A 23,746-nucleotide genomic window follows, 5' to 3' on the forward strand; every position below is an offset into this window, starting at 1 on the left:
TATATATATATGTATGTATGTATGTATGTATGTATGTATGTATATATGTATGTATGTATGTATGTATACTTTGGCAGGTCTCTGCAGTGCATCCCTTATTTACCAAATTACAACTTCACTCTGTACTAGATTTTAAAAGGAACACAGCCCTGGTGCACACAGAGGGCTGACTGTACTGTACAAGTTTAAGCCTCTTGATAGACACATCACCTTCCAAGTTAAGACAACACCAAGCAGCATTATGTGTCACGATGAAACACACATCACAAGCCAGAGACGGGTGAAAATAAACAGAGATTACTCAACAAGACATGCGGTCAACAGATTACAAGACAAAATAATAAAAAGCCAGAGTTGATTGTAATGAAACGCTATTTTCTGGGTGAGTGCTGGAGGCTCCCTGGAGCTTATCGGGCTAATGTATGTTATATTAGACCGGGACATTAGCTAAGGAGTTCAGACCTACCAGGGCCCAGCGCCAGAACCTGGCCCCTTCAGAGAGGTTTCAGGGAGCAATGGCCCCGGAAACCCCCCTTGTGGTTGGGGGTTTTCCTTATCTGCCATCGACCGGGGTTAGGCACCCAGAAAGGTAGGCATAACAAAACAAACCCCACATGGTAAGAAACTAACAACAAAAACCGAACAGAGGTAAAACTCCCTACAATCCTATGGAAACAAGCAAACAAGCCAACGTAACACACTACTGCTGAGTCACTCGTCTGCGCAGCCCTCCTCCTTGAAAAGGGGGGGGGGGTGCTCAGATCTCACCGCGCCGGCTGCAAAGCACTCCAGTTTGGGAGCCAAGTTTCAACAAACGTGAAAAAACTGCCAACCAATGGGAGGGAGGGTTGCCAGGGAGCCTCCGAGGCTCACCCAGAAAATGGCGTTTCATTACATTTAACGCTGGTTTTCTGAAGGAAGCCCCTATGACTCCCTGAAGCTTCATACCCAAAGAGAAGGAAAAGAAAGGGCTGACCCGGGAGGCGGCCACCACAAACTCCGCAACGCAAAGTCGAGACAACAGGCTGCAACCTGCGACCTAAAGCAACACAAGAACGCCCAGGAGCAGACATGCTCACTAAATAACGGGCGGCCAAGAACCTGTGTGACCTCCAAATCCCTGCGCCCGAAATGAGCCCAAGACATGTTACCAAACACGGTAGTAAAAGCTGCAAACATCCGAATGGCACGGGCGCGAGGATAGACCGCAGGCTGGCTAGACTTAATAACCCTGCGGTCGACCAGGGAGACCCGAGCCCTGGAACAGGGAACGACGGAAACTAGATCAACCTAAAGTGCATCTCCAGCGGTTGGAAATTACCCAACACTAATACATCATTTTTGTATAATAATACATCATTACTGTATTAACCACAGTAATTACTAATCTTACTAATTTGTAGAATTAATCCAATGTTTCTATTGTGGCGCTGTATTTTCCAAAATCCTTCCTACAGTCTCCGTGACGCCGGGAGATCGCAGCATGTTGAAACATGAAATTCTCTCCACATTTAGTTGAATCTAAACAGAGTCCAGTTAATTACTTATCTTTATTAGAGATAATCGTTTATTTAGTTGTTTTATTTATATAGCATATTATTGCTTACTGAACTCATTCATTTAGATGAATTAACAACTACAGTGGAAAATATTCTAATGTAAAACAATTCAGTATAATATTCCTTCCTTTCATATAATGCCGTCTTAATAAGCTGACTTGCATTGTGCAGAAATATATTGCACCTTAAAAACTTTTATCAGTGACACGAACACTTGGTACTATTCCTTACTTCCCTAATTAACACTTTCGCCCGGGCATGACGCAGCATTGCGTCATCCGTTTACTGTCGGTAATGGCGGGGATGATGCAGCATTGCGTCATCCACTTTAAATAATCGCCAAAAATAAGGTTTTTAATTTTGGGGACTGGTTTTAAAATGCGCGCCGATGTCTTCCCATTTTCTTTGTTGAGCCTCGTGGCCCTCAGGCGGCTTGGCACACGCCGTGGGCCCATTGTTTTCGCTCCACTGTTGTGACCAATGTCGCCTCCCCTCGCATCTCAAACGTGCGAACATTTCGGCTATTTTCTGTGGCTATATTTCTTACTGCGGCTTTAGAAACTATCTACGCTTACTCCACGATGGATAGTGATCATGAACAAGGCCCTTCCAGGAAGAAAATTGCGAAAGAAAGGCTTGAAAAGGGCGGGAATTGGGAGTGTAGCTGGAAGGTGTCCGAGCGCTCACTTGCGGCTAACGCATGGCCCGTCTTCAACTCGTCGGCGGTTGGAGCGTGACCAGGTATTTTATTTTATATGCTAATGTTCCTCTAGAGAATTCTATTGCGAACCCATTGAGACCAAAATGAAAGACCTAGGACGAAAATTGAGGTGACCAGAGTGAAAATAGTGAAAACATTTTATCGCGTTTGCGCGCTCCTGGGTAACTCGTTCGCACTTTCTCTGTTTGCTGTGGGTAATTAGCCAGGCTTTTGCAGTTTATATGCATTTAGTGCTGTAGAGAATTCTATTGCAAACACAATGATACAAAATTTAATCTCGTAGGACGAGAATTAACACTTTGGTGCACCCCGCTCGCCACCCCTCAACTGTGCGATATGGGACCCAGGGTGTCACGAGAGTGCACGTAAATTCTGAAAAGTGTATACTCTCTTCAACTTTGTCACCTTAATTCTCGTCCTACGAGATTAAATTTGGTATCATTGTGTTCGCAATAGAATTCTCTACAGCACTAAATGCATATAAACTCCAAAAGCCCGGCTAATTACCCGCAGCAAACAGAGAAAGTGTGAACGAGTTACCCAGGAGCGCGCAAACGCGATAAAATGTTTTCACTATTTTCACTCTGGTCACCTCAATTTTTATCCTAAGTCTTTCATTTTGGTCTCAATGGGTTCGCAATAGAATTCTCTAGAGGAACATTAGCATATAAAATAAAAAACCTGGTCACGCTCCAACCGCCGACGAGTTGAAGACGGGCCACGTGTTAGCCGCAAGTGAGTGCTCAGCCGCCTTCCAGCTACACTCCCAATTCCCGCCCTTTTCAAGCCTTTCTTTCGCAATTTTCTTTCTGGAAGGGCCTTGTTCATGATCACTATCCATCGTGGAGTAAGCGTAGATAGTTTCTAAAGCCGCAGTAAGTAATATAGCCACGGAAAATAGCCGAAATGTTCACACGTTTGAGATGCGAGGGGAGGCGACATTGGTCACAACAGTGGAGCGAAAACAATGGGCCCACGGCATGTGCCAAGCTGCCTGAGGGCCACGAGGCTCAACAAAGAAAATGGGAAGACATCGGCGCGCATTTTAAAACCAGTCCCAAAAAAATCGGATAAAAACCTGATTTTTGGCGATTATTTAAAGTGGATGACGCAATGCTGCGTCATCCCCGGAATTACCACCAGTAAACGGATGACGCAATGCTGCGTCATGCCCGGGCGAAAGTGTTAAGGTGACAAAGTTGAAGAGAGTATACACTTTTCAGAATTTACGCGCGCTCCCGTGACACCCTGGGTCCCATATCGCACAGTTGAGGGGTGGCGCGCGGGGTACGCCAAAGTGTTAATTACAAGTAAAATAATTTACGCTCGAGAATACTTTGAGCAGTCTGCGCATGCGTATCACAGCCAGGGAAGAAGGAGATGCCATTCTTACTGAAGAGCGTCGCTAGCCACCATGCGAATCGGACGCCATTCTTACTAAAGAGTGTTGCTAGCCACCACGCGATTCAGACGCCATAAGCAATGTGCAACAGAGAGCAACGTCTCGATCTTGCTTAAGGGTATTCAAGTTCGCTCCTACAACCATGAGAGCGGTGTCAGGTTGTGTCAGCACATAGCGGCAGTGTCCAGGAACTTCTCCAGCCCATAGTTGACGTCTTATCACGGCAGTTGAAGATGAGGGATCTGGAACCGTTCCTTCATCAATGGACACTTGGCCCGGCAACTATAATTATTCTATTTGTTTTACTGTGCGCACATATAACATTTAGATAGTTGTCGTTAGGGTGAGAAATTAACATCAAAATCCAGTACTTGTACTCTCTAGCCGTATTCCGTAATTTATATAGGAATACATATTGCCATGATTACATTGAGGTGCTTCCAAGGCTTAGCATCCCTGCGGCCCGGTCGTCGACCAGGCCTCCTGGTTGCTGGACTGATCAACCAGGCTGTTGGACGCGGCTGCTCACAGCCTGACGTATGAGTCACAGTCTGGTTGATCAGGTATCAGCCTGGTTGATTAGGTATCAGGTTGATAGCTGTAGAAGATTTCTGCGGTGATAGATATATTCTTTAGGAAGAATTCCGTATATAGGATGTACCTGTAGTTACTTAAGTGGAAGATTTCTACAATGTAATTACTTTCCAGCCCCCGGGTCCACGTCAAGCGAGGTGCTAAGCTTCCCCACCTTCACGGGCAACAATTTGTCCGACGCAATACATCGTCAGTGGAGTGTGGCAACTGATTTCATCTCTCTCAATTTACAGCTAAGCTGTTACTCTTATTTGAATTAGATAACTAGGGGAGGGACGAGGAGGTGCGAACTGAACCAGGATCAAAGCAACCCCAACCCCCCAAGTCCGGGTCTCAAAAAGCAAAGTGGGGCAGTCCCAGGGCATTCGGGTGAGTAACCCGAATTGGCGTGCTCGGTTGGTTACTCAACCGAGCACGCTGCAACAGATGAAACCTAGCTTGCAACGCACGCGCCGCCTGTACCTGAATAGAATCATCAGAGGATTGGGTAAATTGAGTCACAAGCAAGCAGCAACACTCACAGGACTCAGGGTTGAAAGTATCACCGACCAAACAGGCAGCGTGGGGGAGGCAAAAACAATGAGGGTCACCCTGAGACAAGGGGACCGAGCAACCCTCAAACTCGCACAAAGCAAGCAGGGACTCCGGGGACACATCCTTTGGGCCCAAGTGCCCCCTAGGGGATTCCCAGGCTCCTGAGCATTTACTTTAAGAGGACTCGCGCTCAGGTAATCCCAGGCAGGGTGCAGCTAACTGGCGCCCAAAACTACCAAGCAAACCTCTATACCTGAACGCCAGGGATGTGTACACTCACGGGGACCTAGCAGGGGGCTCCACAGAGGAGAACCGTAGAAGGGCAAACACCAGTGGAATAATAGGGCAGAACCCCACAACAAGACAAAAAGAAAAAGAAAAACAAAACCCCGCAAGAGGACAGCGAACCCCAAGGAACAGAGCCAGCCGCGATGTCGGGAATACAAGCTGTGCAGCACCCTGCGCCCCTACCAGTGCAAACTGCCTCTTACCCGCAGGTACCAAGGGAGAACAGAACACCGAAGAGCCCAACAGGCGGCTGAAAAACTGAACGGTAGAACGGACCAGCAGAGGCAGGTCCCGAGGAGCCTGTGGAAGGTGGCCCCAAGCCCCAAGGGCAGTACTTACAGGGCACCTAGGGAAGGCAGCCCTAGGCGCATGCAGCCCGAGTACTGAAGATAACTCCTGGCTCTCGCACCCACAAAACCAACACCACACGCAAAGCACAGTGCTGTAGCGACACCGGAGCCAGAGCACACGACCATCGCCTATAGCATCAGCCTCAAGAACTGAGGTGTGGGTAGCCGGCGTGAAGGGTCTGGGGCTCCCCCTTCCCTCTCCCGGGGAGGTGAGAGCTGCGCAGACAGCGGCACGGCGACGTGTGACGTCATACTAGTTTGCTCACTTTCTGTTGGGGAGTTCTATCCACTAGTTCGGCTTTTGGTAGCAATTTTAACCAGAATAGGGGTTTGTTTTGGGGCGCTTACCTTCCTGGGTGCCTGATCCGGTCGATGGCAGACATAGAATGCTTCCATCCACATGGGGGTTTCTATAGGCCATTGCTCCCCTTGCCTCTCTGAGGGGGCCAGGTTCTGGCCGTGGTCACCAGTAGGCCTAAGAACTCCACACACACATGGCTTATGCCAAAGTCTGACATTAGCATATCAGCCTGGGATATCTCCAAGGAGCCGACGGGGCTTCCCCCAGAAAATAATAAAAACTAAATGGGTAGAACACCTGGAAAGAAATGATATAATATCAGACGGACAGTATGGTTTTCGATCTGGAAGATCCTGTGTATCGAATTTACTCAGTTTCCATGATCGAGCCACAGAGATTTTACAGGAAAGAGATGGTTGGGTTGACTGCATCTATCTAGACCTAAAAAGGCTTTCGACAGAGTTCCACATAAGAGGTTGTTCTGGAAACTGGAAAATATTGGAGGGGTGACAGGTAAGCTTCTAACATGGATGAAAGATTTTCTGACTGATAGAAAAATGAGGGCAGTAATCAGAGGCAATGTATCGGACTTTAGAAATGTCACAAGTGGAGTACCACAGGGTTCAGTTCTTGCACCAGTGATGTTCATTGTCTACATAAACGATCTACCAGTAGGAATAAAGAATTATATGAACATGTTTGCTGATGATGCTAAGATAATAATAATAGGAAGGATAAGAAACTTAGATGATTGTCATGCCTTTCAAGAAGACCTGGACAAAATAAGTATATGGAGCACCACTTGGCAATGGAATTTAATGTGAATAAATGTCATGTTATGGAATGTGGAATAGGAGAACATAGACCCCACACAACCTATAAATTATGTGAGAAATCTTTAAAGAATTCTGATAAAGAAAGAGATCTAGGGGTGGTCCTAGATAGAAAACTGTCACCCGAGGACCACATAAAGAATATTGTGCGAGGAGCCTATGCCAAGCTTTTTAACTTCAGAATTGCTTTTAAATACATGGATGGCGAAATACTAAAGAAAGTGTTCACAACTTTTGTTAGGCCAAAGCTAGAATATGCAGCAGTTGTGTGGTGCCCATATCTTAAGAAGCACATCAACAAACTGGAAAAGGTGCAAAGACATGCTACTAAGTGGCTCCCAGAACTGAAGGACAAGAGCTACGAGGAGAGGTTAGAGGCATTAAATATGCCAAAACTAGAAGACAGAAGAAAAAGAGATGGTATGATCACTACGTACAAAATAATAACAGGAATTGATAAAATTGATAGGGAAGATTTCCTGAGACCTGGAACTTTAAGAACAAGAGGTCATAGACTGAAACTAACTAAACACAGATGGCGAAGAAATATAAGAAAATTCACTTTTGCAAACAGAGTGGTAGACAGTTGGAACAAGTTAGGTGAGAAGGTGGTGGAGGCCAAGACCGTCAGTAGTTTCAAAGCGTTATATGACAAAGAGTGCTGGGAAGACGGGACACCACGAGCGTAGCTCTCATCCTGTAACTACACTTAGGTAATTACACTTAGGTAATTACACAAGGGGGGGGCCCCAGGAACACACACACACACACAAGGGGGGGCCCCAGGAACACACACACACACAAGGGGGGGCCCCAGGAACACACACACACACACAAGGGGGGGCCCCAGGAACACACACACACACAAGGGGGGGCCCCAAGAACACACACACACACAAGGGGGGGCCCCAGGAACACACACACACACACAAGGGGGGGTCCCAGGAACACACACACACAAGAGGGGGCTCCAGGAACACACACACACACACACACACACACACACACACACACACAAGGGGGGTCCCAGGAACACACACACACAAGAGGGGGCCCCAGGAACACACACACACACAAAAGGGAGCCAACACCACTCACCCACAGCCAAGGTGTGATCATTGAACGGGTCGAAGGCAAAGTCCATAACATTGGCAGTGTTGAGGAGGGAGGGGACGACGCCGTCGGGTTGACGGCCGGCCTTACTGTGCTTCAGCACGGACAGCTTCCCTCCCGGACCACTCAGGGGCAGCACCACAAACTCTGAGTTCGCTGCAAATATAACCCAGATACACACACATTATATTCCATTATAGGTAACACTAGTACAAAAGCCTATTGATCGGTGTCTAGAAATGAGCTCCCCCATTCTACTTGGTACTGCAAGTAACACAAGTATTAATATATGATTATTCAGGTAAAAGTACAATACATACATACAAGATGAATTATAAACAGAATGTTGGATTTGTAGATAGAGCTAGTGTATACTACACGTATACCTAAAGCCACTAATATGCACAGTGTTTCCGGTGAGCACAGGTGTTGTGCAGATGTGACGTGTGTGTGTAACATTGCCTTGTAATTCACATTTAAAGAATGATACACGATGACTAAAAAATATTGCTCGTGCGTCAAAAATTATGCCATGAGAGAAGAGAATGATATTTCATATGAATGATACTTTATCATCCATACAAAATTCAGACTGGATTGGGGACCCAGCCATAAAGGAATGAGATTTGCCGACAATAATGAAACTCTAACCTTACAGGCAGGAGTAAACTGTGGTTCAAAAAGTACAGGTGGAGTTGCACACAAAGTGATTATCATAATGTAGATAACAGATACATTCCTCAAGAGCGTTATATCAAGGAATATGGCTGAGTCAAGGCCTTGAGCCTCTAGTTGGCAAGCCAAGTGTTACTCATGTCAGTCTGACTTAGGCAGTGGCTGAATAGTTACGACTCATGTGTTGGCTTCAGTAAAGTTATGTCCAATGTGTTTAACAATTTGTGCGTTGTTTAATCTCAGTGGTAATCTTATTTGGTTTATAATTTGGTGTGTCATGGTAATAAATACTTCCAAATATTATGTTTCAGAAATATATGCATGCAACCCGGTCGGCCGAGCGGACAGCACGCTGGACTTGTGATCCTGTGGTCCTGGGTTCGATCCCAGGCGCCGGCGAGAAACATTGGGCAGAGTTTCTTTCACCCTCTGCCCCTGTTACCTAGCAGTAAAATAGGTACCTGGGTGTTAGTCAGCTGTCACGGGCTGCTTCCTGGGGGTGGAGGCCTGGTCGAGGACCGGGCCGCGGGGACACTAAAAAGCCCCGAAATCATCTCAAGATAACCTCAAGATAACCCTAGGGCAAGCTGATGATAGTGTAGGGACAATGACCGGTACAATGCATGATACCGGCACCTCAAGAGATAGAGCAACGAATGCACTCAAGAGCTCTCAGAAACCTACTCGGATAACTCTTCGTCGAATTCACTCAAAACTCACCTGCCATCCCGTCGCATTCTCCCGGAGTTGTCCGACTAAGGTCCCTCAGATTCTCAATGCACGTACTCTTGTGTCCGGGAGTTCCTTTCAAATGACGGAATTTGCAAACACGTCCTACAGGATCAACGTAAACAAAAAATTCATTACCTATAAAAAATATATTCGAATTATGCAGTCCAACTTTATAAATGGCTAAATTATTTTCAGGGTATGTGTCGTGTCGGCAAACAATACGTGGTCAAATGTTCCATATTACACAATATCATTTGTCTCATTTACAGTATTTACACAAAATCCATATTCACCTTCTCTTGTACATCATTCACTATCATTTATGGCTCAATTACCTGTATACATGCAGAATTTATTTGCAATCATTCCTCATTTACTGTCACTCATTTCTCATTCTTTTCATTAATCTCTCATTATTTTCACACATTTTATTTCCTTTCATAATTGCCCATTCTGTTTCAAGTATTCCTCACAGTAAGTGAGAGAGGTGGTGGGCAGAAACTTACCTAACAATGCTTACCTAACAGTGACTACATCAACTCAGCAAGACACAATATTACTCTTTAAATGATTAAGTTTAATCAGTCTAAGGACTCAGTGTGGGAATGCAGAAAATTCAAATGAGCACTGAACACTAGCTACCATATTCACATAATTTCTTACTAACCTATGAAACATTAAATGCTACTAAATAATGGGATATCCCTGTACACAATAAAAAGTCCAATATACACAGTCAAGTAACATACTCAAATAATGAATATGAAAAAGAATCCAAATAACAGTTTGCTGTACGGCAGCAACTACTGCTGTGAGTCCTGCTACTAACTGCTGTGAGTTCTGCTACTAACTGCTGAGAGTGCTGCTACTAACTGCTGTGAGTTCTGCTACTAACTGCTGAGAGTTCTGCTACTAACTGCTGTGAGTCCTGCTACTAACTGCTGAGAGTTCTGCTACTAACTGCTGTGAGTCCTGCTACTAACTGCTGTGAGTCCTGCTACTAACTGCTGAGAGTCCTGCTACTAACTGCCAACTTACGAAAAGATCGAGTCACGGTCGCCCTCCTTGGGGTCGGAGAAGCAGGCTTCTCGTCCACTGTGGCCATCCGTTGCTCAAACGTTCTTCTCCTCTCCGCTGCGATGACACGACTGCCATCGTGCAGCGTTACCGGTTCCTGCAACACGCACATTTTTACTAGTGATTTATTGACATAAATACAGTACAGAACTTAGAATATTAGGAACACCACTTCCCTACCGAGGCCATTTTTTTTATCTTTTGGCTGATAATCTGCACTTATCATTAGGTGTGCGTCCAGTCTGACTAACATATAGAAAACAAATACCAGTATTATATAAATCCAGATTAAGGTGCATACTGTATAGACTCACTATTGAATATTAATCTACAAAACCATTTTTAATGCATGATGTTGTGAAAGTAGCCAAAGTTTTCCTCTCCAAATAAATATTGAAAATAAATATAATGGATAGAACCTAAAAATAGGCAATCACTGAATGAAATGATGTTAAACACACAAGAAGTTGAGTGTAGACATCTGTGTGGTGGAGAGTACTGGTACAAGAAGTTGAGTGTAGACATCTGTGTGATGGGGAGTACTGGTACAAGAAGTTGAGGTACAAGAACTGCACCGGGGAGCAGTCCGAATGGAGCCGGATCATTGCTCCTCGAGTGACCCGAATCCTCTGAAGCGAATGCCACACCGCCACAAACTCCCGCGCCGTGCTGTGAGCTCGACAGAAGGACGGACCCCACCGACCCTGGCCGGCCTGGTGAGCACTTATCACAAAACCCCAGCTGAGAGACGAGGCAGCTGTGAACACATCGCGCAAGGGCTCGAGGAGGTGCCACGGCACAGAACCCCGAAAAACCCGCAGAGGAAGCCGGCGACACAGCAACTGATGCAAGGCTCCCGGGATCCGAACCCATCAATTGCGAAAGCGGCGGAAGGGATGACCCCGCAGAAACCAGAATATCCGCCGAAGCCAGATCCGACCCGATGGGTAGACCATCACGGCAAAGTTCAGGCTCCCGCACAGCCGCTCAAACAACCGACGTTTGACCCGGTTGCCCTCCAAAAACATCCGGTAGCGGGAACGCAGCCGTAACAGTGTTGCAAGAGGAAGAGACAAGGAAGCGGTCCGAGAATCCCACACAAGACCCAGCCAAGTTCGAACCTGAGAGGGAACCAAACGGGACTTCCTCCAGTTCACCAGGAACTCGAACCCGGCAAGCTGGGAAAGAACCAAATCCCTGGCGAGCAGACAAGCGAACTGGCTGGGAGCCCACACCATCCAGTCGTTGAGGTAAGCCAGAACCCGAACCCCTAACAGACGCAACTGGGCCACCACGACCCGGGTAAGACGTGTGAACACTCGAGGTGCCAGATTCAAGCCAAATGGAAGGCAACGAAAGCGGTAAGCTTGTCACCCCACGACAAAACCGAGCCAGTCCCTGAAGCCCGGATGAATTGGGACGTGCCAGTGCGCGTCCCGGAGGTCCAGAGACACCATCCAGGCACCCGGCGCCAAAAGCAGCCGGACCTGAGACAGAGTGGTCATCCGAAAAGAGGGGCAAAAGACCCAGGGATTTAGACGAGATAAGTCCAATATGAATCGCAGATCTGCACAGCCCCGTTTTGGAACTGAAGACAGGCGGGAAACCCACCTGAGGGATGTTGTCGTTTTGACCACACCCAAGCGAACCCACTCCCGGATGACCTGACAGAGCACAGGAGAAGAGGCCTGCCCTACCAGCCCCGACCCGCCCCCCCCCGAATGAGGAGGAGCGACCCAACGCCACCGCAGTCCGGAAGAAACAACCCGAAATGCCCACGAATCGTGGGACCAGGCAAGAGCAAACAGCGCGAGCCTCCCCCTATTGCCCAGTCAACGGGGCGACCCGCGAAAGGGCCAACGACCCCCAACGAGAGCCCGACTGAACGCTCAGAGCGATCACTGCACCGACCAGATGCCGACGGCTCGAGAGGAGGTGCCGGCCCCGAACTACTGGCTTACGGCAACCGAAGGAACCCCGGGACCTGGCACAACCCTTCCGGGCAGGCCCCCCCCCCAGAGAACCAACAAATCCGACATAGGCCAGCAACTAGACGAAGCCGCTTACAGAAAATACACCACAGCAGACTCTGCAAACAGCAACGAACAAAAAAGGAAAGAATATCTAAGAGCCAGAGCCCAAGCCGATTCCAGTCAGTGGATGAGCACCACCTGACAGCGGCACGCGAGACGAGAAGCAAAGAACAGGGACACCGCCTCCCTCAGAATCGGCGCAAACAACTTCAACAAGGCAGCCGACGACCAAACCGCTGAAGCAAACACACCGGACATAGACCCAGATCCCAGTTCCTGCGAATCCTCACCAAGCCAGTCCGATGACAGCTCCAGCAGAGAAAAGAAACGCAAAACCGAAGCCAAATGCCCACGGGTGCGTAAATCCTCAGCCACCAGGGATGCCAAAAGGGAGGGAACCTGCTTGTGAAGCTGAATCTGACCGACATCACGAGGAAGTACAGGGGGCGAACAAGCACGCACTGAGGTGCTCAAATTCGCCCCAGGTAAACCTGAACCGTAGACACTTCCCGCCATTTAAGCTCACGGGTCCGACAAAACAAGTGCCACGCTCCCAATGAAAAGAAAGGGCAGTCCGCCAGCCAGGAACATTCCGGTACCTCGTAACGCATCCAAAAGGAAAACGAGGAGCCAAACTCGAAAGAAGGCTCCATTGCCGAGGCATAATCCGGATCTTGCAAGAGGTAAGCCGCAAGGGCTTCCCGCGCCACCTTTAATGTGATGCGGAAAGCCGAAAACCTCTGGAAGGAGGGAACCGAGGAACCCAAGGGAACCCGGAACCGAACCCGGGATGGAGTCGCACCCATATCAAACTCGTACAGTGAGGGGGGGATAGGAAAAACCCCTCCCCCTGTAACAACAAGCCCGGTGCCTAGGGTACCAACACCCAAGCGGAGTCAAACGGGGCCCAGGCACCCCAAATCAACTCTTCCCCAGCTCCGGGACTCTCGACGTCAGGACCCGGAGCTGAGCTGTCCTCTAAACCCTCTGCCTCTGGAGAAAAGGCAGAGTCCTCCGGAAAGGCCGGGATGAAGGGGGGCCCGCTGGCACGGCCCAAAGGCTCCAGCAGGAGGAACAGGCTCGAATGCCTCCGCCACCAATCCAGAAGGGGCATTCCCTGAAGCCGCCCGAGACTCACCACCAGGCAAACCCTGTCCCGGCTCTGAAACCCTCAGACGTTTCGGAGCCGGAAGCAGGGGAGGGGAGCAGGATGAACCACAACAGGGGAAGGACTAGGGGGAGCAGATGAAACCAAAGTCGAGGAGACTAACACCCCCAAGTTCGGGTCCCTATAACCAAAGCAGGGCAGCTGCGGGGCCTGAAGACCCGGAAAGGCAACCAACCTTACACGTTGCAGCAACCTAAACCTTGCATGCAACGCCAAAGCTGCTTGCACCCTAATAACCATCTCAGTGGACTGGGTGAATTGGAGTACAAACAAGGAACACCACTCACAGGACTCCGGGTCAAAGGTGTCATTGACACAACAATCAGCATGGCGGGGACAAAGACGGTGAGTGTCACCCTGAGTCAAGGGGACAGAGCAACCTTCAAACTCGCACAAAGCGAGGTGGGACTCTGGGGTCTCATCCATCGGACCACTGAGCCCCCAAGGGGGTTTCCAGGGCCCTTAGGCTGACTGCTAAGGGAAGCCCAGGCGAGGTACTGCTAACCGGTTATCCCAGAGCTATCAAGCAAACAAACTAAAAGCTGAACTCCTGTAACGTGTACAAACCTAGTGGAGGGCCACCAAAATCATACAAGTGTTCCTACCGCCACACCTGGCAGACCTCCGCCAGGCAAAACAAAACAAAATAAAAGAAAAACCCCGCAAAAGCACATCTCCAGAACAGAATCGGTCGCTATGCATATATCAGACAGCTGCACAGTACCTCGTGCCCCTGCCAGCGATGAAACTACCTCCTACCCAAGGGAAAATAGGAGCAAGAACCACCCCAGCAGAACCCCCAAGGGTGGGCAATCACAGAGCAGCAACAGAACCATGCGGAGGTAGTTCCCGAACGGTTCAGGGAAGATAACCCTGAAGCCGCAAGGGCAGTACTTACAGGGTACCTAGGGAAGGCGGCCTTAGGTGCACGCAGCCCCAGTACTCTTGTATTACTCCTGGCTCGCACGATACCAAAAATGAAGACCACCACCACCACACTGCAGCACTGCTCAAATGATGGAGCCAGAGACGACTGACCGTTCACCCTCACAACAGCCTGTGAACTGGGAAGAGTTGCTGGCAAAGGTCTGGGACCCCTCTGTCCCCCTCCCGGGAAGGGGGGGGTTGCACAGATGGATACACGGTGTTTGTGGTGACATCATACTGGTTTCCTTGGTTTTGATTGGAGTTCTAGTTCGGCTTTAGGTTTGCAATTAATTAATCAGCAGTAGTTTGTTTTGGAATTCCTACTTCCTGGGTGCCTGACTTGGAAAAGATTTTCCAATTACACGGGGGAGTCTTTAGGCCATTGCTCCTCGTGCCTCTCTTAAGGGGGCCAGGTTCTATCTCTGGAAGGCTTAAAACTCCTTCAATTGACTGTTGCCAAGGTCTAATATATACACATCAGCCCGGTATTGCTCCGGGGAGCCGAAGGGGCTCTCCACAGAAAAAGTTTGGTTGATATTAAACAACATTTATAAATAGTTTAATACGCCCCCTTAAATACTGAACAATTTGGAAGATGTTGATTCGGAAAATTTCTTCAGGTCAGATGTAACACAAACAATAAGCAACAGTGTTGAGCTCAACAAGCCACAATGTAGGACTGAGAACAGGAGATGCTCTTTCACCCACAAGGTTATTACCCCATGGAACTACCTACCTGCCAAAGCTGTAAATGCCAAAACTCTGTTAACCCTCAAAGTACAGGTAGAAAAGATCATCAAGGCAAATGGGGGTACCTTCGACAAGCCGCCAGCTTCCTGTCCTCATCGACGCTACTAGTGTTAGTGGCTCTCAGGTAAACAGGTAAAATATACAAGAAGCACAAAACACTATTCGCATAGCTCTCTACCCATAACAATGAATGGGTAATAACAGCACACCCCCTGAATGATCTCCAGCCTCTCTCTCTCTACCCATAACAATGAATGGGTAATAACAGCACACCCCCTGAATGATCTCCAGCCTCTCTCTCTCTACCCATAACAATGAATGGGTAATAACAGCACACACCCTGAATGATCTCCAGCCTCTCTCTCTCTACCCATAACAATGAATGGGTAATAACAGCACACACCCTGAATGATCTCCAGCCTCTCTCTCTCTCTATCCATAACAATGAATGGGTAATAACAGCACACACCCTGAATGATCTCCTGCCTCTCTCTCTCTACCCATAACAATGAATGGGTAATAACAGCACACACCCTGAATGATCTCCAGCCTCTCTCTCTCTACCCATAACAATGAATGGGTAATAACAGCACACACCCTGAATAATCTCCTGCCTCTCTCTACCCATAACAATGAATGGGTAATAACAGCACACCCCCTGAATGATCTCCTGCCTCTTATATTCATTAGCTTTTCACTTTACCAGGGGAAGCCATTTCCACCGCCACTAGACCATCACAGTGATCCCAACAATGTTTACACCGCTTGTCACTCACCCCGACATTTTCCTTTTCCTCCTCTTGTATTGTCTTCTCCTGTCTCACTTCCTCTCGTCTCCTGTCCGTCATCTTCTCGTCCATGGAGATTGAACGCGACTCGAAGGCCTTCCTGATGCAGGCCAACTTGGACGTGCTGTCCTCCTCCAATTCTTCCGATATTTCCTGTTGGTGGCAAATTCTCTATACGGAAACTGTCCATAACACCTAATAATTCCAGTAAGCTACAAAATAAATAAAGAAGATAGTTACAAAATTCAAATAATGTAGAGTACAGCATATCTCTTTAATACTACAAATCACTGTGACTACAAAGTTGAGAGTGACCATAAAAAGCAGTTTCTGATGAGAACATTCAGTTTATCCCTAAAATGCTCAGCATATTAGTGGCTTACATAGATTACTGTCTAGCTACGAACACTACACAATCATGCTTCAATATGTTTGTATATAAATATATATTAATATTAGTGGATGATCAGAAGAGGTTAATATGTTATACAAAAGTAATTATATTACAATAAGGAATATTAACTATGGTACTGAACTGTTTTTGCATTTAGAATATATTACGCTTTCCATCAATTTACAATAGCTATAGTATATTATTATGACATTATTAAAACCCCATAAACAGTACAGTGTAATTCAACATGGATACTGCAAATACGAAAGGACAAAGATGAATTATCATCAACTAAGTATTATCCTTATGAAAAATAAATTGTCTTAATTACTAAAAGACGGTACTGAAAGTTACTCCTCGGCAGATATATTTAACCCTTAGATAAAGACGTAACCAACGCATGATCTGTGGTGGATCACCGAGGCGATCACAACACATCATCCTCCTCAAATATTCCGGAGCCGCTTTTTAACACCTTGCAAGCAATAACACTGGAACATTTTACGTTGTATATGATTGCCCCAGCAAGTCTTTACAAAATCCCTTACAATCTATACACCATTTACGAAGAAACTAGACAATATAAACATCCAGACCCAATACCAATAAGAGAGGTATTTCCCGAGATGTCTAGCAGATGCTGGTCATCCCGTCTGTGGTCAACATCTGGGATATAGCTTAGGGCACCCATCGCAATGACTCGCACGCCCGACCGACGTACGGGGCTCCATCCCTCTACCAATATCTGCTCTACAAACTAATATACGGCAGTTTACATTGTATAATAAAATCACAATTACATGACATATCCATAAGAAAATGTTGAAGTTGCCCACAGGTCAGGAATATGGGATTGATCCTACTGAATGGCATCAAGATTTTCTCATAATTTACATTAAAATTTGCTTTTGGCAGTGGTTTTGTGGGCCCAAAAAGGCATACTGTGCCTACATTCTTTGTTACAGAAACCAAAAAAAGCACTCAAAATGGGCACAAAAGCATAGCAGAAGCAACAACAAAAAGCAAAGCATCATAGCACTAAAAAAAACAAAAAAAAACGTAGAACACAGGCAAAACTATCACCATACGAACCACCTCAACCTCAACAAGCACTGGTATCCGCCAATATGATCGGCTACGTCATTCACCGACACCCAAGAGAAATTCAACAAAAATTTACGTCAGTGTTAAAACAATGTAAGAAATAATAATAATAAAAATAATATACAGTAATAAATTGTGCCATAAAAATTATACAGTACGGCTCACTATGTTACCAAAATTATACAACACACTTGAAAATATATGTACAAACAAAACAAAAATGTTACTCATGCTTACTTGTAAATGTTACTTGTAACCCTTCAAAATGTTACTTGTAACCTTCCGAAATGTTACTTGTAACCCCCTTCAAAATGTTACTTGTAACCCTTCAAAATGTTACTTGTAACCCCTTCAAAACGTTACTTGTAACCCTTCAAAATGTTACTTGTAACCCCTTCAAAATGTTACTTGTAACCCTTCAAAATGTTACTTGTAACCCTCCAAAATGTTACTTGTAACACTCCAAAATGTTACTTGTAACCTTCCAAAATGTTACTTGTAACCCTCCAAAAGATGACTATCCAACACCAAGAAACGGACTGCACAATCAAATCACAACAGTGTGATAAATCCATGAGAAAATCTCTGGAGCTGTTTGGATGGAAAGGCACTACCCTTCGCGCCTATCGCAGTCTACCGGGTAATGTGAGCACCTGCGAGTTCGATTCCATTGCGCTGCTGCAAAGATTTTCTCAAACCAATTCAGCATTTCTCAGCAATGAAATAGATGTGTATCTTTAGAAGCAAGTTCAGTCCAAGCCTGTCTATAATGGGATGCCAGAGGCAACCACACACACAGCCTACCTAACTCTAGCAAATCGGCTGAATTACGCAGGCAATGCACTCAAAACCTCCTTCAGGCACCATCACCAATGACTCGCACATTTACAAAACCAGATAACTGCTAATCAAGACCAAGTTTCTTAGTGAGTATTTATCGTTTACCAACATTGCACAGACTATCTTTCATGCCAGCATCTCTTCCTGGTACATCCACTCACGTTTTCCATCCACTTCACAACTTTTCCCACCGTTCTATATTCTTTCCCGCGTTCCTTTACCACGTACTCCTAGACCTCCGTATCTTGTGTAACTGACCTACTGTTTCTTACAGTATATCATCTCGGCTCTCACAACAGGTTTCCTACCTTCCTTAAACTTTCTCGACTTACCTCCCTATTTCTCTACCCACCTTACTTCCCTTCCTCCTTATTTCTTGACCTACCTCATTACCTCACCCCCTCCTTACTTCCCTTCTTACCATTACTGTTAGATCACTAGCAATATACTATCCAAAGACAGCGGTGTCTCCCTAAGATCTTTAACTATGGCCAGTTAACACAGAGACAAACAAATATAATATTGAGCTGAAAGTTACGATGTCTTAAATACCCAGATTACGTGTTTTTCTTAAACGACACTTGACACCTTAGAGTGACACTTACAATATGCGGACACTTATCGCCTCGCTGAATAAGTTCAGAAGATCGAATCCTCATCACGGTCCTTGTGGATTTGTTCAAGTTCAAATGATGTTACACGCTATAGCAGATTAACCCTAAATGACTTCAATCACTATTTGCAATTACCTCCTGTATTTGAATCACCACGTGATATATTTTGAACATTAGTTTTGTTAACTATACAGAATATCATGCCCACACCTCTCAAGACTTCTAATTACCTAAGCAGTTCAAGGGTTACAAGTCTAGCGCTCTATCCTATCACAATCTCCCACTATCATATTCTAAGATTTACTCAAGATTCTAGACTGGTTAACCGATATCTAGGAAAGCCCAGTCAACTACCTTATTTTTTTTTATTTTTTTTTTTTTTTTGAGATATATACAAGAGTTGTTACATTCTTGTACAGCCACTAGTACGCGTAGCGTTTCGGGCAAGTCCCTGGAATACGATCCCCTGCCGCGAAGAATCGTTTTTTCATCCAAGTACACATTTTACTGTTGCGTTAAACAGAGGCTACAGTTAAGGATTTGCGCCCAGTAAATCCTCCCCGGCCAGGATACGAACCCATGACATAGCGCTCGCGGAACGCCAGGCGAGTGTCTTACCACTACACCACGGAGACTATAAGCCTTATTCTTCTTGGTCCTTGGCAAAACTTTAATTGTGACTAAAAACTGCCAATCTACCAAGGAAACTAAACAAATTACACAACATCAGAACTCAGTTGTGAAGCCTAATAAAAAAAGAACCTTGCCCGAGTGTGAGAGAAATAACTTATAAACAACAGAGGGACCTTCATCCCACTGAACGTGCTCGGCATGCCTACCTGCGGCTCTTCCTTAGCCTCATATGTTTTCCGCAGCTGAGAGATGCTAATCCCGCGAGGCTTTGTCTCCTCCTCAGAGTCTATGCATTTGCCGCCTACACTGCCATCAGTGTCCTGAATACACAAGAGAGGTCCAATGTTGTCCGTGTTAGTGCCTCACCGGCATGCATGTCTTACCAACGTCACATATATAACTGCTTAGTAAACAACACAAAAAATTGAATACAAAAGATTAGCCTACACTGTTGCGCACACTATAACCCCCCCAAGCTCTTCAACAATGGCCAAACAGCGACCACAGGAGCCGCACGTCCAACAGGACGCACCGTGCCAGCCACGTGCTCATCCCCCTCTTCCTGAAACTGTATCACTCTCCAGCATCCAAAAACTAAAGCAAGGTGATATCTACACCAGCGATGCTGCTGATAATGGGGTCACTGGGGCACAGTAAGGCTGCATCAGTACAATGAGGCATTTACAATGATGATGTATTGTTACAATGATGGTAGATAAGGTAAATTGGTACAGTGATGGTAGATAAGGGTGCATTGTTACAATGATGGGGTATTGTTACAATGGTCGTATATCATTACAATAATGTTATGTTATGATGATGTATCATTATAATGATGGCATATAATTACCGTGTATCATTACAACAATGTTATATTATGATGGTGTATCACTATAACAATGGTATATATAATGACAGTGTATTGTTACAACAATGGTATAATGATGGTGTACTGTATCACTATAATGATGGTATATAACAGCAAATTACAAATATGGTATATAATGATGATGTATCATTACAATGATGGTATATAATGATGGGGGTTACACACACACTAAAAGTTCCTAGGAAGACCATATAGACAGGCTTGAGGTGGGTACAGCACTTCCACCCGACTACATCTAAACACGTATGACTTGGGTACAAGGTGAATAGGGGGTGAGAGGGGGGCATGCAACCGAGTCGTCACTTGCCTCTTTGTTCGTCTCAAAATTTTTACGGAGCTGAGCCAGGTTGTTCTTTACTGGGGCGTCAGCCGAGGGGTCGTCCTCGTTAGTGAGGTTTTTGTTTTCCTGGAGGGGGAAGCTGGAACGCACAGCAGGCTTGGGCATGGGGCTCGGCTTAGCAGGCATGAAGCTTGGCTGTAACGTGGGGGAGCAGCATTCAGACTTGAGAGAGAGAGAGGGAGGGTTAGACTAGGAAAATATGGAATCAATTATGGTGGTGTGGTTCAAGTGTTACAAAGGAAGAAGAGGAGGAGAGGAAGAACACACACAGCGTTATGGTTAGGCCACAAAGCTGTACTAAAGTTGCTACGAGTTCTACGACACTTGCACGTGAGTCAGGATGACGCACACGGAGAGAATCAAACTGACAAAGACATCAGTTCAATACAATTTGTGGTGAGTAAAGGTTAGCCAAAACAAAAGGGTGTTAATAACAACATATTCACTAACAGGAGAAATGCTGCACTACATTATTTGACTAAAATATGAAGCAGGAGTGCATTTTATGCAACAAAAACTCACCATTACTCACAACGGAGAAATAATGAAAGATGAAACGCCCAAGAAAATCCAGACGTACCTTTCATTAGCTAAATGACAACAGAGTCCTCTTATACTGCATTATTTATTTATTTATTTATTGATACACATATACAAGAAGGTACAATGGGTTTAATGAGAGTACAAAGCATTAATGTTTTTACATTCTTGTAAAGCCACTAACACGCATAGCGTTTTTGGGCAGTCTAATTAACTCTGGCGTTTAATACTCATTAAATGTAATCCAGTCTTACGATACAAATGATAACGTGTACAGAACAAGCTCTGTGTCTTAGGTTAAACAGGTGCCCTTTGTTTCAAGTTGAAGATGCAAGTTTCAAATCGGTTTAACAACATCGGCTTTACCTCGGAATGAGACATATGTTTCATCTAAATAAAACACTTGTACATATGCTTCATCTTAAGCATATACAGCACCTTTCACCTCGGCATAAAGACATAAGCTTCACCTCACAGAGATGTAGTCTTCATACTGGCTTAAAATAAGTAAACTACACTCTTGGGGGTCACATATGTGTATACTTCATCTTGAGGTCACATATATGTAGACATCATCCTGGGGTCACATATGTGTATACTTCACCTTGGGGGTCACATATAATGTGTATACTTCATCCTGGGGTCACACAATATGTATACTTCATTCTGGGGTCACCTAATATGTATACTTTATCCTGGGGTCACATATGTGTATACTTCATCCTGGGGTCACCTAATATGTATACTTTATCCTGGGGTCACATATGTGTATTCTTCATCCTGGGGTCACCTAATATGTATACTTCATCCTGGGGTCACCTAATATGTATACTTCTTCCTGGGGTCACATATGTGTATACTTCATCCTGGGGTCACATATAATATGTATACTTCACCTTGGGGTCACATGTGTATACTTCACCTTGGGGTCACATGTGTATACTTCATTCTGTGGTCACATATAATGTGTATACTTCATCCTGGGGTCACATATGTGTATACTTCATCCTGGGGTCACCTAATGTGCATACTTCATCCTGGGGTCACCTAATGTGCATACTTCATCTTGGGGTCACATGTGTATACTTCATCCTGGGGTCACATATAATGTGTATACTTCATCCTGAGGGTCACATGTGTATACTTCATCCTAAGGGTCACATATAATGTGTATACTTCATCCTGGGGTCACATATGTGTATACTTCATCCTGGGGTCACATATGTGTATACTTCATCCTAAGGGTCACATATAATGTGTATACTTCATCCTGGGAGTCACATATAATGTGTATATTTCATCCTGGGAGTCACATATAATGTGTATACTTCATCCTGGGAGTCACATATAATGTGTATACTTCATCCTGGGGGTCACATAATGTGTATACTTCATCCTGGGCCACATATAATGTGTATACTTCATCCTCGGGTCACATATAATGTGTATACTTCATCATGGGGTCACATATAATGTGTATACTTCATCATGGGGTGATATAATATGTATACTTCATCCTGGGGTCACATATAATGTGTATACTTCATCCTGGGGTCACATAAAATATGTATACTTCACTGTATGGTCACAATGTGTATACTTCATCATGGGGTCACATATAATGTGTATACTTCACCATAGGGTCACATATAATGTGTATACTTCATCATGGGGTCACATATAATGTGTATACTTCATCCTGGGGTTACCTAATATGTATACTTCATCCTGGGGTCACGTATAATGTATATACTTCATCCTGGGGGTCACATAATGTGTATACTTCATCCTGGGGTCACATATAATGTGTATACTTCACCTTGGGGTCACATATTATACTTCACCTTGGGGTCACATATGTGTATACTTCATCCTCGGGTCACATGTGTATACTTCACCTTGGGGTCACATAAAATGTGTATACTTCATCCTGGAATTACATATATAATGTGTATACTTCATCCTGGGGGTCACATAATATGTATACTTCACTTTGGGGCTACATATAATGTGTATACTTCACCTTGGGGTCACATATAATGGGTATACTTCATCCTGGGGTCACATATGTATACTTCATCCTGGGGTCACATATAATGTGTATACTTCACCTTGGGGTCACATATAATGTGTATACTTCATCCTGGTGTCACATATAATGTATATACTTCATCCTGGGGTCATATATAATGTGTATACTTCACCTTGGGGGTCACATATGTGTATACTTCATTCTGGGGTCACATATAATGTGTATACTTCATCCTAGGGCAACATATGTGTATACTTTATCCTAAGGGTCATATAATGTGTATACTTCATCCTGGGGTCACATATGTGTATACTTCATCCTGGGGTCACATATGTGTATACTTCATCCTGGGGTCACATATGTGTATACTTCATCCTGGGGTCACATATGTGTATACTTCATCCTGGGGTCACATAATGTGTATACTTCATCCCGAGGATCACATAATGTGTATACTTCACCTTGGGGTCATGTACAGTGTATACTTCACCTTGGGGTCACAATGTGTATACTTC

At 45.3% G+C, this 23,746-nt stretch overlaps 1 protein-coding gene across 6 annotated transcripts in view; it reads right to left on the minus strand.

The window, feature by feature from the left end:
- The window catches only part of pod1 (coronin pod1), a 95,931-nt gene that overhangs the window by 38,532 nt on the left and 33,653 nt on the right, over window positions 1–23,746 (minus strand). For 3 of the 6 annotated variants that reach the window (XM_069338128.1, XM_045752241.2, XM_069338135.1), the window contains exons 11-16: window positions 20,627–20,794; window positions 19,637–19,750; window positions 15,834–15,998; window positions 10,141–10,276; window positions 9,091–9,204; window positions 7,681–7,851 (exon numbers count right to left, since the gene is read on the minus strand). In XM_069338128.1, the coding sequence (XP_069194229.1) occupies window positions 7,681–7,851; window positions 9,091–9,204; window positions 10,141–10,276; window positions 15,834–15,998; window positions 19,637–19,750; window positions 20,627–20,794 (868 nt within the window). The remainder of the gene's footprint in view (window positions 1–7,680; window positions 7,852–9,090; window positions 9,205–10,140; window positions 10,277–15,833; window positions 15,999–19,636; window positions 19,751–20,626; window positions 20,795–23,746) is intronic. The other 3 variants (XM_069338153.1, XM_045752261.2, XM_069338143.1) reach the window with 1 other exon arrangement.

This window comes from Procambarus clarkii, chromosome 5 (genome assembly GCF_040958095.1).
Source record: "Procambarus clarkii isolate CNS0578487 chromosome 5, FALCON_Pclarkii_2.0, whole genome shotgun sequence".
Classification (NCBI taxonomy): Eukaryota; Metazoa; Arthropoda; class Malacostraca; order Decapoda; family Cambaridae; genus Procambarus; species Procambarus clarkii.